Below are 20,024 nucleotides of genomic sequence, written 5' to 3' on the forward strand. Positions count from 1 at the left end.
CCATATATGGATACTCTATGTGCCACTTTACAATGCTCAGCAAAGAGAATTCGGTACTACTACTAGCCACAACTTTTTCTACAATTTTATCTCAGCACATTTCATAACCTTTTATCCACTATGGACAGAATAATAAATAACTCCTCTTATCCTGGTAATAGGCTGACAGTAAAATTAATTTACAAGCAATTATGAGTAGAGATTCCCACATCTAACAAACAAATTTTCACAAGAAGAGTAGAGTCTGTCTCCTATTGGTTCCAAATTAAACATTTCAGTAATTCTATAACAGCTTCACACTGAGTTGGTCAATTACAGCCAAGCAGCGTATTTATGAATTCTCTCATTGCAGCAAACACAGTCTGTCAAATCTCATTAATTCTAAAAAATATTTCCAAACATTTTCACTTCCTGCATCCAGGAAAATTTTCATAATGTTCCCAAAATTTACTAACAGGTTATGTAAAATGTGTCACAGATTTCAATGATAATAGTCTGTACTGTCTGGCATAAAACAGATAGGAAAACAATTATAACCAGATATACAAGGACAGTCATGTATAACTGTCTGCAATAGAGAGTGGCTTTCCACAGAAGCTAATGAACAATCAACAAGTCCTCTACAATAAGATTTGCAAATGTTCACATAATACACATACAAATAAGTAAGAAGAAAAAAGCTGAATCAAATTATTCAAAGATAGATATGCAGTATGAAACCATTATTAACTATAGTGTGGAGCTTATATTTAGAAATAAAATGCCCTTTTCAGACTTCAAATACAGTTGTACTATGTTTCATTCTCTTTACAACAAAAATTAGCATTTAGAGAATAAGGTTCACATACAAGGAGATATAGTGTCATACTATCAATCAATAGTGTGCACTACAGTGACACAGCACATTTGTGGGAATTATTTTCAGTAACCTTCAAAAAGGAACTAATTAATATTTGTTTTTGGTTGGAATAGTAGGCAGAGAAATCTCGTAGCAATTAAGCAACAAAATAAATCCATGTACCACCACACAGAAGTCCAGAATTGTATCATTCCATCAGTGTATGAGGCAGCTTCCCGATAATATGGACACTGCGGTATGAGGGAGATTTTTTGTGTACAAATATGTACAAATAAAAAACACATTTGTGTTTTATGCCACAGATTACACTATATAACAAAATCAGAAACTTTATAAAATGATGTGCAGCAGGAACATGCCAACAACAATTAACATCCCTCTGGCAATGTCACATGTAGTTTACGAATACTTCGCACTTAAAAGTGTCAGGCATATGTCATATACAGCCAAGTGAACAAATTTTGTAAGGTTTTTTTTTGTTACATATTCAGCATTTGAGTGCAAAATAAAGTACCTTTTCCGTACAAAAAATTGCTGATAATTTAAGAGCCGATATTCACGCACATCAAAAAATTACTGACATCTGAAAGCAATGTACAGAAATACAATTATATTTTGTTATAGCAGTACACTACAAACTCCAAAGCTAGCAGTGCACAACTGTGTTGAACAGCATGTTCACAAAAGAGGTATTGTTACCTAAACATCTATTTGAAGAATGTTATTGGTTGTACAAAGTTATGATTCCTTGGACATCTGTTTTTACAATGTATGTATATGAAAAAAAAGTTTACTGTGCAGTACATTGCACTAATTTAAAAATATCTCACAGTTCTCTAACAAAAAAAGAGCATAACAGTGGTAACAAATTATGCAACAAAAAATCTGCATTTTATAATGCCTCTATAATGTTAGTTTGTGAGAGTTACAACAATTTCAGTATTTAAAATACAAAAAGAATGAGTACTATGGCTTATTTAAACACAAGCTCATTTTCAAAGCTTCAAATTCACAACATGCCATTCACTTTCTGTGTTGTCAGTGACATAATTGTTATTTACAGCTTTGTGCTTTAATGTGTAAAGCATAATATTCATATTGTCCCTGAACATGCAGACATACCCATTGAAATTTTGGCTGATTAGCCGAACATCCCTTTCAGCTAGCTGTGTATCCATACATCGCTATATTTCCCTATCAAGAACACTGTATACAACCTTGCACTCTCTGGAACTATACACACTTACTTTATTCACATCAATAAAAATAAACCGTGCATAATAAGCTTAAGTTATATGAAGAAAATCTCTTGATAACAAACAATCCTTAAGAAATGAGAATGTAACAAACATAAAGAATTGAAAGAATGGGAAAAATAGCAGCAATGTTTATGAAAGCAATACAGGGTTATTTTGGGAATGAAAAAAATTTTAAACAGTAGAAAAAAAGAGGAAATAAAAAACAATTTATCTTTGCATTAAGGCTGTAAAGAAGAATCTACCTTGATGCTTTCCACTTTTTTCATTTTTTTTTTTTTTTATTATGTCACTGTTGTGTGGAACTTTGCATTGTATAGTGAACTGTTATGATTTAATTTGTAAATCCTTGAATGCAATGTGGCAAAATTTTTATAATACTGCAGAAATGTTCACCTACTAAAACACTAAACAGATACAATAAAGTTACCTTTAAATGGGCTATTGTTTGTGACCTACATCAAAATTTTGGTAGATGGTACAAAAACATTAAGACAAGGTCTTTTCTACAACTATACGCAAAATGCTTCTCCACAGAGAACTGATATTCTTCAATTTTTTAAGAACTCTGTATCCTTTCCAAAGAAAATACCTGTTACTGGCATGAAGCAGACAACTGCTTCAGATGCAATTCAACATACAGTCACCTCAATGCATACTGAAATCAACGCTTCATGATATTTTTACCTCTAACAGCTCAATGGAAACCTTTGCACATCTGAGTCAAATTGCCATGTAAATTGTTAAATTTTCAGAAAGTCACCCAATGGAAACTTTCTCTTATTGCATTTAAGCACCTATTTGCTCTCAGAGATTGCAGATGCAACAATACACTGTCATGTTATCGAGAAATCTGCAATCCAGAAACACCCAACCATCTGGGTACTTTAATTAAATCTTTAACTCTATCTACACTACAAATATTCTTCCATTTCATAACTGCCTCTAACTGGATGGATTACTATACCCCTGAAATATATAATGCTAGCCTAACCTATACCTGCTCACTTACTTTTTTCACCTGAATTTCACCATCAGCAAAGCCATCCTGGTATAGGCAATACTTTTCATGGAATCTTATTTATAGTGGAATTTGATTGATTCGAACTGTATCCAGTTTACAGACCCAAAAGTGCTACATGCTCACCCATCAAAAATCACTGCAATTTTGTTTTCCTAATATATCACTCATCAGCTAGCAACATGATCATCAACTATTGATGCGCTGGAAACGTAAAGAACAAAGTGACAACTACTCACATCTGAAAGTAACAGGTCCCTGCATAAATTAAGGAGGTCCAATAGATCAAATACAGGCTCTTATGAAATATTATATGAGACTTAGAACTTAGTGGTCGGATGACTACAACAGGGACAGAAAGTAGCTACTAAATAAGCTACAGAGTGTCTGGAGAATTCACAACAGACATCCCTTCCAAGATGAAGATACTCTACAAATAAGTTATAATATGTATAATATGGAAAAAAGACTACTGTGAGAATATACTGTGGCAAAGTGCATAATTTAGAAAAAGTAACTGAACGGAAATTTTAAAATAATAGACTACAGAAGAAATGAATGGGATGGTAGGATATGGAGATGCAAGTAAAACAAAAATTGACTTGCTTTAAATTAGTTAGTCATGACAAAGCTATCATTTGTGGTTTCTCAGTTCACATTTTATGAAGCTATAACACTGTTTAAAATTTACAAATCCTTTGGTCTGAAACAGGTTGAGAAATGCGTATTCCTTATTGTTACTAATAAATACATGCATTTTCAACATAATTTTTTTACCATGAAGAGAATACTTCTAATTTGTTAAACAATTTGATAAAAATATATAAGTTAACAATGGATAAAACATTTCCACATTCATAGTGTTGTGACAACTTTTAACTTCTTTTTTAATGGAATGCTTGTATGTGTTTGTTTTTATACATATTGTGGCAGACTGACATTTCTTTCTTAGGTAACTGCTGTACTTTTGTGACAAAGAACAATGAAATAACAAGAAAAAAAAGAGTAAAATTAAAATAACAATTTACAATGACTAGAACACAGACTAAGAACATTGTCTTGTATGATTTACTCTACTCAGTCTTAACATCAGTACAAAGAAGAAACTTATTTGAAAAGAGTTTTCTTCTGAAACTTAGCAGGTAACATGTTGTATTTGAACCAAAACAAACAAAAAAAAAAACATTTTGTAGCTTCCACATATCTGCCAATTAATTATAACTTAAAAATGTATGTAAATCCCTTTATTTATGTAACAAAGAGAGAAAAAATAATTAAGTTGGACTTATGTTTTTTGAAGTATGACACTCAGCACCAATCTGAATGGAAAAACTAATCTCTGCATCAGAGTATATCAATTTAATTTTGTTTGCTGAGTCAAATGTAGTCTATGGTTATCTATGTAAATCAATGCATGAGGCAACAATGTATGATCTGAAAGACAAATTTTCCAAATTTATTTTAACTTTTATCCACACACTGCATAACTAAGCAACAATAGTGCATGCTATACAATCAATGCATGGTGCAACAATGTATGATCTGAAAGACAAATTATCTAAATTTATTTTAACCTCTATCCACAGACTGTATAACTAAGCAACCTTAATTCATGCTATGCATGTCCACACGTAAGCATTCAACTCTCACTCTCAGACTCATTCAACATTCAGAAAGATAAAAATTATGCAGTTATTGAGTTAAACTGTATGGACTATCTCATTATTATTATTATTATTATTATTATTATTACTACTACTACTACTATTTCCAAGTGGTTCTGTGCAGTAACCCATTTTACATGCAAGCATTTCTCAATAGCAACTTCAGCTTACATTCTCCATCCTTGTTCTTTCATTAAAAATATTGATAATAGTAGGGCTCAATTTCTCAAATTTTTGCTGTTAGCACCTTGATCAAAGCAATGCCGGATTTATGCTACATCAATGATAATACATGAAGAAACCTTTTGTATAATTCAGATCTGAAATTAATTCAATACTAATAATATACCTGAACAACATTTTTCTCATCAGAATCCTAAATCACTTTTCAAACAATGAAGCTTGAGCCAAGCAGTTACTGGAGCAAATGTTCAATATTTGCATATATGCTCAGTCCTTGCATGGTAAGGATACAGAAGCTACTGTTTAATGTCACTGTTGGTACTATCTTTTCTGTAGCTGAACTCGACAATCTAGTCATAAATTTATTACTATTAAGCAACCAAATGCATGCCCAACAGTGAAATCAGATTATGTTAAGAAAACAGTGTGACTGATCTGGTAATGCCATGGAGAATAAAAATATTCAGCACTCAGTTCTCAAATGTACTAGCAGATAAAAAAATTCATGAAAAAATATATAGGGCAAATGCAACATGAGCAGCTCATTAAGACCTGCATCACACGAAATCAAATTACAATCTCATTTTAATCTGAATGTGTGAAGCATTTCAAAGAAGATTCTTTTACAGTCCAATCAAGGACAGTAAACATGTCCTATGTACACTTTTAAATTGAGCATTTTCTTTATGAAACAATAGACATACAAGAAAAATTAAATCTCCTGCTGCACTTTGGTTCAATGTATCTCATAATGATGATTGCATTTAAGATGAACATTTTTACAGCTGTGGCAGGCTACTGCACAGGAATTAATTAAGTGATAAACATCTACATTAATAAAACTTAAATGTTCAACATGTGGAATGCGCCATATTATCAACAAAACAGAGTAAAAAATGTAGCTGTGAATAGTTCAATGCATCAGTTTACATTTATGCAGCAGGTGATGAAAAATAATTGTAACCATACTCATATAGGCAACTGCTCCGTTGTATACTGAAAAACTTTACCTTATGACCTTTCTCAGATGAAACAATCACACTGCGTTTAAGCTTCACCTTACGATAACCTCTTCGTCTTGAATGGGAATTCTGTGTGTCCCAGCTACTACTAGGAAGGCCAAGGCGTAAGTGAACAGGTACTTTTGATGGAGAGTTTTTATCCTTTTTATCTGTAAACAAAGGATGCTTTGTAAGTTCATATTATGTGCTTAAGAAAATAAGATTCCACAGCTTGTCATTCACAAATAAATGTAAAAATATTCAGGTATCTTTACCCTACATCATCATCATCATCATCATCATCATCATCACCACCACCTTCTAATTACATTAGGTCATTCCAATCTATTCTTAAAGTTTATATTTAAAGCCCCACACACACATTCCTAAACAACGTAAAAACTACCGTTAATATCATTTAAAATATTTCTTAAAATCTGGTGTCAGTTTTTGTCTATGGGAGATTATGGTAGTGTGGTGGGAAGCAAGACAGACATGAAATAAATGGAAACACTTGCAACTGAAGTAAGAAGTATGGGATAAATATTAAACAAGACCATATACATCACCTCTTCTCTTAATGTGTGTGTGTGTGTGTGTGTGTGTGTGTGTGTGTGTGTGTGTGTGTGTGTGTGTGGAGGGGGGGATATGAATGAGAGGTAGGGCAGGAGGAGGAAGACGAGGGAGAGTGAGGTATGAACCCATGCTAGTTTGGACAGAGATAAATGTCAACTAGAGAACACAAACAGGGAAGGAGCAATCCCTAAGATGGATTTGCACTAATACAAAAATATAAGTGACATTTTGTGTGAGATGGTGCTGTAAGACAGGAAAGAACAATAAGAAACTTGGCAAGAGAAGGAAATGAAAAGGAGGATGAAGGACTGTCAAAATAAACCCATCGCAAAAAAAAGTGGCTGTGTGAGTAGCATGAGGTATGTAATAGTGCATCCACAGAATACACGCTATGACTGGCTGAAAGTCAGAGAAGTTCAGACACTGCTACAAACGTGGTACATTGGTTGGTTGGTCTGGGAGAGGAGATCAGACAGCGAGGTCATCGGTCTCATTGGATTAGGGAAGGAAGTCGGCCAGACCCTTCCAAAGGAACGATCCTAGCATTTGCCAGGAGCAATTTAGGGAAATCACGGAAAACCTAAATCTGGATGGCCAGACGCTGGTTTGAACTGTCATCCTCCTGAGTTTGAATGATGTAGCCATTGGGTCACAGGTTTTCTATCCCTAGAGCCATACAGTTACAAACATTTAATACCTTCCAGAAACATACAGCAGACTGTTAACTGATAATTTTCAAAAACAAATAGGCCTTAAAATTCAACATAAAATTAAGACTTTCATTTTACACAACTTTTGCACCCTGTTATTCATCTTCGACCAACAGACATTTTTTCTCTTACATGTTGCTATAATGGATTTAAGAGTATTCAGAAAATAATAAAAACCTACTGGAACTTCGTTAAAACATATGCCAGGCATGAGAATTCTAACAAGTGTCAAGATCATTCCCCAGATCACTATTTGCAGCACACAACCTACTTTAAACAGCAAACTATAGTGCTAATTTAGAATTTCATGTCAACCTAACACACCAGAAGTACACAGAAGAAAATGAAACACTATGTTAAGCACTAAGCAGCTGCATTTTAAAAATAAAACTTTTCTGTGCATTGCACTAAAGAAACACACTGTAACTGAACAAATATACGATAAAATGAATGTAGCTACTGGTTTCTTACAATACCCAAAACTGGGCACCAACTCAGCTGAATAGTGAAACATTTATGATAACTGGGGAAAAAAAAAAAAAAAAAAAAAAAAAAAAAACATTACGACAAGCACTTGTGCTACATGTTTGCGAGACTTTGGAGTTTCAAAAATAATTTAATTAAAGTCACATAAAAATGCAAGGAACCAAACTAATGTGTTTATGATGCAGAGCAAGTTGCACTTGGTAATGGAAAGTCCTTGGTGAAATAAAAAATATGGAAGGATAAAACATAACAAAACACTGTGTATTGAGGCACTGAGAGATCAATGGGCACATAAACAAAGGTGTAAACATTGCTAAGCTTTTGGATGATTTTCTCCTACACAGCTAACTATACAATACACACACAAACACATGCATGGCAACATTGCCCAGTCAAACTACTACTGCTGAAATACATACACTAGATTCATAACTGAAGAGAAAAATAAATTAACTGCCAAGGCCTTAAGGGAAAGGCATCACCGTTAAACCTGGTCCACTACTAGATATCCTGCACACTCTCTTCCCACACACCCAATATTCCAACTTAAGCTGCACACTTCCTTTCATCTTACCCTGAAATAAAGAATTTTACTCCCCAAAACCTTTTCCACATCTTTCACAGTAGAATACCTCTGACCATCCAACCTACAAGACATTCTTGTCTCTTCTTATGCCATTCTTACATCCAAACCCTTACCACATGCTTACATCTGTGTGAAAGATCTAAGTCGAAGACCTGTTACATGCACCCACCAAATACTCCTGTCACAGGTATATCCTACCCCGTAGGAGGCAGGGTCACCTGTGAATCCAGTCATTGTATACCAACTCTGCAGCAATTTTTCCACAGGTTTTCACCAAAGTGGTGCCAAAGGCTACATTTTATACCCAGTGGTAGAGCATGCCATTGAGAACAACACAGCCATCTTTAATGGCAGCTCAACAATCCAAATCATGTGTCCATCCCCCACAGTAGCACAATCACTGATTGTATATCAGACCATTGTGTACTTTGTAACAAAGATCAGACATAATATATCACAGACTGGTTTCTCTTACACATAAGCAATGCTCACTTTGAGTCATTTGTCTCTAAATGCTTTTTTCTTGCCCTAGAACTGTATGTTCTTTTCTTTCCTATGTAATGCTCTTCAACATATTCATATGTTGGTTGCAGGTCAGACCATCAAGTTCTGCATTTAGGTTGCAAACTCTTGGGCAACCCTGAATATTGTAATAAATGTCCATTTTCTAGAGATAATGAACATTAAACATTTTTATCAACTACATATAAATAGTTACTAAGTGTCACATCATGTAACTGAAATATATGCCAAACCCCAACAACAATTCTAACCTTCATAAACAATGAAACGATTAAAGCTAATAACTCATCATATAAGTCAGGCACTGAGTGGCTGATCCATGCAGAAACGAAACTGAAAATTTTGCTATCTTTTAATGTACTCCCTGTGTGTGTGTGTGTGTGTGTGTGTGTGTGTGTGTGTGTGTGTTTTCAAAATTAGTTTCGAACTGACACTCAGGCAGGCACATGTGGAAGTGTGGAACAGATTTGCCACATCCAGTACAGAACAAATGTGTAATCTTACATTTCATTTGACTTGGTCAAGTTGGCAAATTATTTAATGTACAAAGATGGAACATGCATTAATTTGTTCTTGAAGAGATGCACTACATTTCCAATTAAGTTTCATTTATGACAGTAAATTTTTAAGATGAAACATGTAAAATTTATAAAAATGTATTCTTATATTGCTGATGACATTACTAAATTTCTGATATGCAAAATTTTTTTGTTATTGAAGATAGGTGAACACATTATGCAAACAAAATCTCATGAAAAAAAATCATATTTTCAATCCCTCCACTCCAGAATACTGTAAATGATCTGTAACATGAAATAATTTGGATTAAAGATTATGCATGATGCACCACTTGCAAGAGCTAATTTGGCATATTTTTTTGTTTAATTACTAGAAAGAGATTGCTAGATTTGTAATTAATATGTTACCGTCACATGACAAACAACAGGAGCAACAAACAACAACTCCTACAGCTGTAAGAAATGAAAATAAACAAAATCGCACAAGACAGCAAGCAGCCTGAAAATGAAGCATTTGAGTAATGCAAGTGGGGAGTGCTGTAGTGATAGGAGTGAAAATTTGGCAACCACAGGTAGTTGCTGTGGCTAAAGGTCTCTTGGGATCAGCCAAATGTGTGCCATGGCCCCGCAAGTGCTTCACACCAGTACTTCCTTAGTAAAAGTCAGTTATAAAGTAATTATGAATAGAGTATAGGTATGTAGTTAGCTCTGAAGGAGAACATCATCCCAAAGCTTATCATGTTTTCAGCTGTGTTATATTGACCACTCAACTCTTCAGCTATACAGTGAATTACAACTTTTACTCCTTTCATTATTTACATTCCAGAACTCCCCATTAATATCTTTAATCCTCACGTATTGAACGAACTTTTCATTTGACTAAGTTGAGGGAGATGAAGGGCGTAATGGTAACATGTGTAATGTGATATCAGTAACACACCAACAGGTAGATTTCTCAAACTAAATAGGAAAAACTGATTGCTGCAAGATAAATTCTGACAAAAATAATGTAAATAGAAAATGAAAGCAAGGAAACTAGCAGACATCTGTATATGCACACTGAATCAAAATGGTACCCAACGCTCGTTACTTCCCTTTAAAATTCTACAATAATAATATCAATATGTAACATACTGTCTAGCAGTAAGGAAGTTAACAGGTCACTTAGGAATACTATGGGATAATCTAAATACTGTTGGCATAATAAAATTCATTACCCTTTGGTATGGTGACACTGAGGCTCACAACATCCTGATCTTCAGAAGGGGGTGACTTCAGAACCATAACTCTTCGTCCATCTGTTTTGTCTTTTGGTAAGAAGACATTTATTAGACAAACACCATGTATTCTTTATCTGTTTTTCTTTATGAAAAAGAAATTGTTACACGCTGAGTTTCTTACCTCTTTTCTGCAGCTCTCTGTCACACGATTTGCGTTCACTGGCCTCTTTCTTGGCAGTTTTGCTAAAATTTAAACAAAACATGCATGATTGTGATACCACCTTAAAATATAGTAGGTTCAATCTATCACTATCCCCAACACTATATCAAGACAAATAATTTTGTTTTAAAAGTTTCACTTATATTTCTCAATGATGGTTCAATGATAAGTTGTTACAAGTTCCTTACAGATATTAATTAAAAACAGACTGTCACCCATCTTACCCATTCCATTAAATTTTTGGAATGCATGAACTCTATTATTATTATAATTATAATTATTATTATTATTATTTCTTCAGAGTGAGCCAACAGATTGAATCTACAGTACTTGTTCAGTTGTTTTAAACCACAGGTACACGAGCAGCACACATGTTGGTCAGTGCCAAAGAGTACGCATAAATTGAAACTGTTGTTATGCGGCCGATCCATGATGTGATATCAATGTACCAATATTAGCTGCACTGTAGAAACAGTTTATTATAGAAAGTGCTGGATTCCACGATTTGTCCAAGTGAGAATAGCTAATTAAACTCTTCACCAAATGAATTTCAACTTCATTTGACAAAGAATTTAATTAACATAGACAGCTGTTTCACCCTGGACAAATCATGGAATTTGTTATTTTCTTTAATAAAGTTGTAAATATGTTGCCGTAGTGCAGCTACTAATGATGCACTGATATTCCAGCATGGATCAACCATGTAGCCACAGATTCTATTTATGCATACTCTTTGCCAATCACTGTCTCTGGCACTTGTATATATGTGGTTTAAAATTGCAGTATGATTATTTAGTTCCAATCTGGACAAAAGGTATATGACCAAAATACTAGAAGAAGAAGAATTCATGTGGATGCACTCCTGAAATTTAATGGATCAGTTAGTCTCTCATGAAAACATCAAGATGTGCATTCAGCTACTTGTTAGCTGCCTCTACATAATTATGATGGATTTAAAGGCAAAACAAAAATAAACCTTGATATATCTTTACTTTTCCATCTCAGTTGCACTGCAATAAATATTAACAGGTGCCAATTGTTTAAGCAAGAGTGCAGTTCTGTGTCGAAGTACTTCCTGCTGTGGGAGAAATATATACTGGGAATCTCTCCTAAGAGTCATCAGGTGCATTTTCTCTGGTGTTTTGAGATGTTTTCAATTCCTCTTTCTCAATGGGTAGCTGGAGTGAGCCCAAAAAAATACCGCTCAACATGTCTTTTGCACGACACTCAGTGTTGACAGAAAGTGTCAGTTTGTTTCTCGTTACAAACGAAATTATTTTTAAACTGAAATTTTATGTGCCCATTCAATAAGGCATCCCAAATTATGAGGGTCACTCCAAAAGAAATGCACACTATTTTTTTAAATCCATATTTTGTTCTACATGTTTAAAGTTTTACAGTGTGTAGATACATCCTTTAGGAACAATATTTTCATTTCTCCACATAATTTCCATCCCTCTCAACTGCCTTATGCCATCTTGGAACCAGCACCTGTATACCTGAACAGTAAAATTCTGGACCAACCTGTTGGAGCCACTGTTTGGCAGCGTGCACAAGGGAGTCATCATCTTCAAACCTTGTTCCACAAAGAGAGTCTTTCAGTTTCCCAAAGAGATGATAGTCACATGGAGCCACGTCAGGACTGTAAGGCGGGCCTATCAGTGTTGTCCATCAGAGTTTTGTGATCGCTTCCATGGTTTTTTGACTGACATGTGGCAGTGCATTGTCATGCAACAGCAAAACATACTGCTTTTTCTGATGTGGTTGAACACGACTCAGTCGAGCTTGAAGTTTCTTCAGTGTCATCACATAAGCATCAGAATTTATGGTGGTTCCACTTGGCATGATGTCCACAAGCAAGAGTCCTTTGGAATCAAAAAACACCGTAGGCATAACTTTTGCAGCAGAAGGTGTGGTTTGAATTTTTTTTTTTTTTCCTTGGGTGAATTTTCATGATGCCACTCCATTGATTGCCTCTTCGTCTCTGGTGAAAAATGATGGAGCCACGTTTCATCACCTGTCACAATTCTTCCAAGAAATTCATCTCCACCATTCTCGTACTGTTCCAAAAGTTCGCTGCATACCGTTTTTCTTGTTTCTTTGTGAGCCACTGTCAACATCCTGGGAACTCACCTGGCACAAACCTTTTTTAACGCCAACACTTTCAGTATTCTGCAAACACTTTCTTCCCCTATCCCAACGCAGCTTGACAATTCGTTAACTCTTTGCACATTGTCTGGAGTGTGTGCAGTATGAGGCCTGCCGCTGTGAGGACAATCCTCAATATTGCCGTGCTCCCTTTCATCATGTAACCTGCTTGCCCACCAACTAACTGTACTGTGATCGGCAGCAGCATCTCCATAATCTTTTTCAACCTCTTGTGGATGTTTCCACTGTCTCGTTTTCATAGCACAGGAATTCTATGACAGCACGTTGCTTCTGATGAATGTCAAGTGTAGCAGCCATCTTGAAGACATACTGTGACGGTGCCACTCACGGGAACAGGTTGAACTAAGTTTAAAAACAAGTGGGAAGGATATATCTACACACTGTTAAACCTTCACACATGCAGAATGAAAACTGTATTTTTACAAAAATAGTGTGCATTTCTTTTAGAGTGACCCTTGTAGTTTAGTGCAATATTCATGTTATCAATATGGTAAACCATCAAGAATAACCAATATTCCAGCAGTGACTGAGTAGTGCTGCTGCATGGCTATAGTGGTTGGCTTGGGCCTAGGCAGTGCTGTCGCTGCTGGAGAATTGGGTGTTGTTCATGTTTTACTGTCCCTGTTAGTATCTATTGATAAAACAAATATCACACTAGACTTCTTGGGGACTGCTCTATTGAATACACACAAACAATTATGCTTGAAAAATAATTTTGTTTGCAATGGGAAACAAACCAATACTTTCCATTGACAGTAAGTGTTGAAAGAAAGATGTGCTCTGCAGTATTTGTCTGGGCTGACTCCAGCTACACATTGCACAACTAAACTGGAAATCTCTGTCTAAACACCAAAGGAAGTGCTCCTGATTACTATTAGAAGAGGAAAAATAAAGAACAACCACTTTCAGTCACAATCATAATTTTATTTCAACACATGATCCATTTTGAACCCTAGGGGCTCACCTTCAGGTGCTACGACAGTCTACATCAATTTTTTTTTGGTATGGTAATGACAGAAGCTGAACACAAACTGAAGACGTGAATTGAGGTTTATGCTAGGGAAGGCAATGGACTTGTCTAGTCCAAGCAGCAGTGTTACTTATACTGCTATGATGGTGTAATGGCTAACACCTCTGCCTAGTAAGCAGGAGACCTGGGTTCAAGTCCTGACTGTGGCACAAATTTTTATTCATTTCTTGCACTTCTATCATAATCGTGGATAAAGATGAGATTCATACGTCTCAATGAAAATTTAATTATCCATTTTATTCAGATTTAGATTAATTCTGGTCCTGGTAAGATTACAACAGTATATTACAAATTGGCACATTGAGAATATAAATTAACAAAACTAAAACATATCAAAAAATAACTTACTGTTTCCAGTAGTGGATACATGTTTTTGAAGCACAGTGTGAGTAAACATGTTAGTATATATACTAACAAAGAGATAGAGGGGCTGGCCAGTACTTACCTCAGCTCAGTACAGCCGATAGATACACAAAAAACAGAACCGAACTTTTTTTTTTGTGTATCTATCAGCTGTACTGAGCTGAGGTAAGTACTGGCCAGCCCCTCTATCTCTTTGTTAGTATTTGTTTCACATCTTTTTTTTTATATATGAACACAAACACACACACACACACACACACACACACACACACACACACAAAACTCAAGCCTTCGCAACAAACTGCCGCCCCATCAGGAAAGAGGGAAAGACGAAAGGATGTGGGTTTTAAGGGAGAGGGTAAGGAGTCACTCCAGTCCCGGGAGTGGAAAGACTTACCTTAGGGGGAAAGTCTTTCCGTTCCCGGGACTGGAGTGACTCCTTACCCTCTCCCTTAAAACCCACATCCTTTCGTCTTTCCCTCTCCTTCCCTCTTTCCTGATGGGGCGGCAGTTTGTTGCGAAGGCTTGAGTTTTGTGTGTGTGTTTGTGATCGTTTGTGTGTCTGTCGGCCTGCCAGCGCTTTCGTTTGGTGGGTCACATCATCTTTGTTTTTGGGTATATTTTTCCTTCGTGGAGTGTTTCCTTCTATTATAACCATATATATATATACTTTCCATTCTACAGCAAATTTGTGAACACAATTTAAAATAAGTCATAAGTCAAAGAATTTCAAATGTAAAGCTGCAAAGCAATTAAATTATTAATTATACAGAAATATTATTCGTACAACAAACATTTGTCAATATATCAAATGTGGCTGTACATTATCACGTGGCTGCACTATTAAATATTTGTTTCTTTAGGGTAAAATAAACTTCTAATTACTGAAGAAACTGTAGCTGATAAACTCCATCGGTTCATTCCCCATGTTTTCAGAAGATCTTTCCTTGTGTGACATTATTTCGAATTGTTCTAGCAGATCAAGTTTTTGATCATGGTTTTGTGTGTGGAGTACAGTTAGCTGTTGTGCATCTCATTTCATCTGTGTCTGTTAAGGTGCATGTGGTTACCTATTGTGGTTTTGTCAAATTGGTTAAGTCTAAAAGCATCAATGGGTTCTTTGTAGCATGTATGGAATGTTTTTCCTGTTTTGTCTGTGTAAAATGCAGGGCAACTGTTACATTGTAATTTATATATTCCACTGTGTTCTGTTATAGGAGTGTTTCTGTTTACTGTGTGACATAAGTGGTGTCCAAATTGTGTTGATTTTGGATGAGGACATTTTTATACTGGTTTTTCTAAATAAGTTGGCAATATTTTTGTGGTACTGTATCTAAATAGGTGTGTGAAGATACGTGTTGTGGCAGTTGTTACTGCTGTGTTGCTTCTATTACTGATGTTGGCCTGTAATTTTGGAAAGTTTGTCAATAGATTTTTCTGAATACCCCATTATTTATTGCAATTGCTTAAATCATGTCAGTTTCTTGTGTTAATGTTTTGAGTATCACGTTCAACACGTTTCTAAAGGCACCATACTTGTGTGGGTGTTTGGATGGTGTGATGATTTGTGTATCATAATATCAGTGTAGGTTGGTCTCCTGTAAATATAAAAATTATGTTCTTGCTGTTCATTAACAGTAGTGATGTCTAAGACATTTATGGATTGCTCTGTTTTTGGTTCAACTGTGAACTTCATTTTATTGTGGAGTGAACTGAATAATGTAACAAGTTCAGCTTTTGTGTCATCAGACATAAGTAGTGGTTCATACACAGATCTTATGTAATAGACAATTTTTTCAGCAAGTTTAATTTTCCCTTCAAAGCATTTATTTTTTTAACTGGCTGATGAATATGTCAGCCAGGAGTCTTGACATTCTGTCACCCATAGCTAACCCTTCTTGCTAGTTAAGTGATAGTACTAGTTCAAGCAGGTAAAGTCCACAATTGAACATTAAACAAATCAACATAATAGAAACTAAAATAGATCAGTTAGTAATGAATCTAAATGATACTGAATATGAAAAGCAACCTGTTATTTTATGCTTCACTGAACACCATGTCACTAGTGGAATTCACATATTGTGCATTGGTAGAGTCTGTTTAACATCTCATTTATGCAGACCACTCATGGAGAAAGGCAGGGTAGCAACTTATGCTAGAAATAATGTAGTATTTAGAGCCCTAGACTTAAGTAGTTTTTGTGTTGAGCGATATTTTGAAGTGTGTGGCACAGAACTGACAGCAAATAACACGTTAGTTGCCATATTATCAATTTACAGGGCACATGTATGGAATCTTTCTCAAACACTGTGAAGTAGTTTTGTCAAAATTGTACAAAAAAATCTCAATCCTATTATTAGGTGACTTTAATGTAACTTTCTTGGCTGAAACTAGTAACAGAGCAATTGATGAGTTCTTAATATTTAGTGCAAGAAGTAGGTGTTCCCACTAAGGTGACTGACCATTCTAGTACTTTAACTGATATTGTTTTTGTTGATAAGTCTACGCACAACAGCTTGACAGTTTGTCAGGTCTTAAATGGACAATCAGATCTTGATACTGTAATTCTTACTGTCCTTCAGTTCAGTCTTAATTTAAAATCAAAACCTGCCTGGAAAACATTGAGGTTAATAAACAAAGAGACAATGGAGACATACAGACAGAAAATACAACTAATTGACTGGTCTGAAGAATATAATGCAGCAGATGTTAACTCAAAACTTTGGTGGATTTATTAATCAATCTAAAAGTCTTTCTGAAGAAATGTTTTCAAAGAAAAACAGTTAGTTGTAACAATAAACTTACACCATGGATTATTCTTGGTATCAAAATCTCATATAAAACAAAAAGGCAATTGTATGCACCACCTAGATTGTAACACAATTCTGAAATGATGAGGCAATATAAAGTGTACTCTAAGATATTAAGCTATGAAATACAAAAACCCAAAACGATGTACTTAAAACAGGAAACTGATAAATCTAATAACAAAATGAAGACAATATGGAAATATGTGAAAAATGAGGCAGGGAATAGTTCAGCTGCAAAAGAAATGATTGATCTAAGAAATGGTTGCAGTAAAGTAAATTACCCTGAAATGGAGGCTAATATTTTCTACTATTACTTCATAACTATTACAAATCCAGCAGCATGCTTGGGTTATGTAAATAAAGCTATAAAATTCTTACTTACACTTGATCTAGCAAAAGAGATGAGATGCATTTTTGGAAAATGACAGTGAAGGAAATAGAAAAAATAACTGTCTTTAAAAAGTAAAAATTCTGCTGCTACAGAGAAATAAGTACAGTCCTCTGCCATATTTTAATATGTCACTTGAGGAAGAAGTAGTCCCTGACAAATTAAAATGTGGACTTATAACGCCAGTTAATTAGAAGTGAGAAAAGGCAGATGCTACAAATTATCGACCAATTTCAGTACTCTCATTTTTTTCTAAGGTATTGGAGAAACTGATGCACAGCGGAATCATTGAGCATCTTATAAGAGAAACTCTGCATCACACCCCCCTCAGATTTAGTGGTAAGAGGGGCCAGTGGACAGTCCATCAAATACTGAACAGAGATCAAGCATGAAAACAGGAAGAAGGTATACTGAACTGTGAAAAAAAAAAGCAAAATAGGAACAGTGAGTGGTCCAAGGCCAAGAAGCGCAATAAAGAGCAGCCTGACAGAGCAATGGCATTGTGGTTATGTGGTAATGGTGTTGGACTGCCAAGTGGGTGAGTTGTGTTCAAACCTCCCTCAGCCAATCCCCCCCCCCCCCCCTCCCATTCAAATTTGTGTCTGTGTCATGGTGTAATATCTATTTGAAACAACAAGGTGTAAGGAAGGGACCCATAATGACTGCTGATTATGCACAACTACTCTATTAGTAGCTGAAAGGAAGTGGCTCTCAAATGGGAATTGCAAATGTTTGATGTCAAGGTGACAAGTCAATCGAATCCTCCACTGGAAAACAAGTCTGGTGTGTCATACACAGCATTAGTGACAGTACGTGTGTCATGTGATAGGGATCTCTCACCACCACACCTAATTTGTATGCCTGGTGAGTGAGTGAGACATACCTCCTTGCCCAGTTTAGAGGAATGTGAATGTGATCACTCCCAAAGAAATGATGAAAACATTTGTCACATAAGCTGCAACAAATGAACACAACAGTTTCACAAGCACACAGTTTCTCTGTGCTCTGTCAAAACACGTTTTTTAATGTTTTTGAAGTTGCGTTCTGTTTTGGAAATTTTTACTCTTGAATTCCTTTTTGTAACATAGGTCACAATCATTTATTTGTTGTTTTCATTTCTGTGAGATGTCTATGTGGTATCTCACCTGCTCTCACCATTTATCACATTCACTTGTTACGGTAACATGTTCTTACCACGTGACACATATCCTACAACCAATGTATACTATGACAGCTGCTAAGACTACAAGAAGAGAACAAATATTTCAACGACCAGACGTACAGTTCATGATAATGTGAAAAAAATAAATAAATAAAAATAAATGGCGTGAAGGAGTTCTGAATATGGCTCCGCCAATTTACAGCGCAACACTATGACCACTTAACCACGATTCCACAGCTGTTTGTCTTCCCTCTATATGGCACCTGTTAAGCTTCAAGAATTCACTGTTTTTATTTTGCTTCTTTTTCACAGTTGAGCATACCTTCTTCCCATTTTCACGCTCAATGTGCGTCCAGTTTCTGATGGGCTATCCACTGGGCCCTCTTATCACTAAATCTGAGGGGGAGGGGGAGAGTGACAGAGAGTTTCCCTTGTTAGTAAATACGACATCCTCAGCAATAGCCAGTTTTGTTTTTAGATAGGAGTATTAACAGAGGATGAAATACACACATTTGTTGACAATGTTTTGGAATTCATAAATGACAATGTGATGACAGTTGGAATATTTTGTGACCTGTCAAAAGCTTTTGACAGTGTTACGTACACTATTCTCCAGAATAAAGCCAAAACCTTAGGAATGAATGGAACAGTAGCCAAATGGCTCGAATCTTTCCTGTATAGTAGAAATCAGAAGGTAATCATGGAAGGAATTCACTCTAGCAATGTATCTTCTGACTGGGCCTCCATTGCCATTGGAGTGCCCCAGGGCTCAGTATGGGGTCACCACTCTATCTAAGATTTATAAATGATTTCCCACTATGTGCACAACATGGAAAGGTCACAATATTTGCTCATGACACCAATATATTAGTTAGTAACCCTTCAGGAAACATGTTAAGTGAGGTAGTAAAGAAGACACCTGCAGATGTGGTAAATGGATTTTAAATTAATGGTCTTTCAATCAATCTAAAAAAAGACAAATTATGTTCATTTCTCCTCTAATACTAATGTTGCAGACAAAATGAATCTAAAAATGGATCAGCCCAAGACTCAAAGGTTGAGTCCTCCAAGATTTTGGGTGTGGATATAGACAGCAAACTGAAGTGACACTTCCATTTCCACAACCTGTGTGTAAGATAAGCAAAGCAATATTTGCCTTAAGAATTATATCTGACAGTAGGGAGATCATACTTTGGTTATTGTCATTACTTATAACATATGGCATAGTATTCTTGGGGAAAAAAACAAACATTAGCAAAAAAAGTGTGTTCTATGTACAG

The 20,024-nt window shown here is 35.5% G+C and overlaps 1 protein-coding gene across 3 annotated transcripts in view; it reads right to left on the bottom strand.

Annotated features, from left to right (window-relative positions):
* Positions 1-20,024, bottom strand: part of LOC126184903 (serine/arginine repetitive matrix protein 2-like) — a 166,415-nt gene that overhangs the window by 23,254 nt on the left and 123,137 nt on the right. For 2 of the 3 annotated variants that reach the window (XM_049927554.1, XM_049927552.1), the window contains 3 exons: positions 10,784-10,845; positions 10,600-10,689; positions 5,994-6,154 (listed from right to left, as the gene is read on the bottom strand). In XM_049927554.1, coding sequence (XP_049783511.1) covers positions 5,994-6,154; positions 10,600-10,689; positions 10,784-10,845 — 313 coding nt within the window. The remainder of the gene's footprint in view (positions 1-5,993; positions 6,155-10,599; positions 10,690-10,783; positions 10,846-20,024) is intronic. The other variant, XM_049927553.1, reaches the window with a different exon arrangement.

The sequence above is a fragment of the Schistocerca cancellata genome, chromosome 4, assembly GCF_023864275.1.
Source record: "Schistocerca cancellata isolate TAMUIC-IGC-003103 chromosome 4, iqSchCanc2.1, whole genome shotgun sequence".
Classification (NCBI taxonomy): Eukaryota; Metazoa; Arthropoda; class Insecta; order Orthoptera; family Acrididae; genus Schistocerca; species Schistocerca cancellata.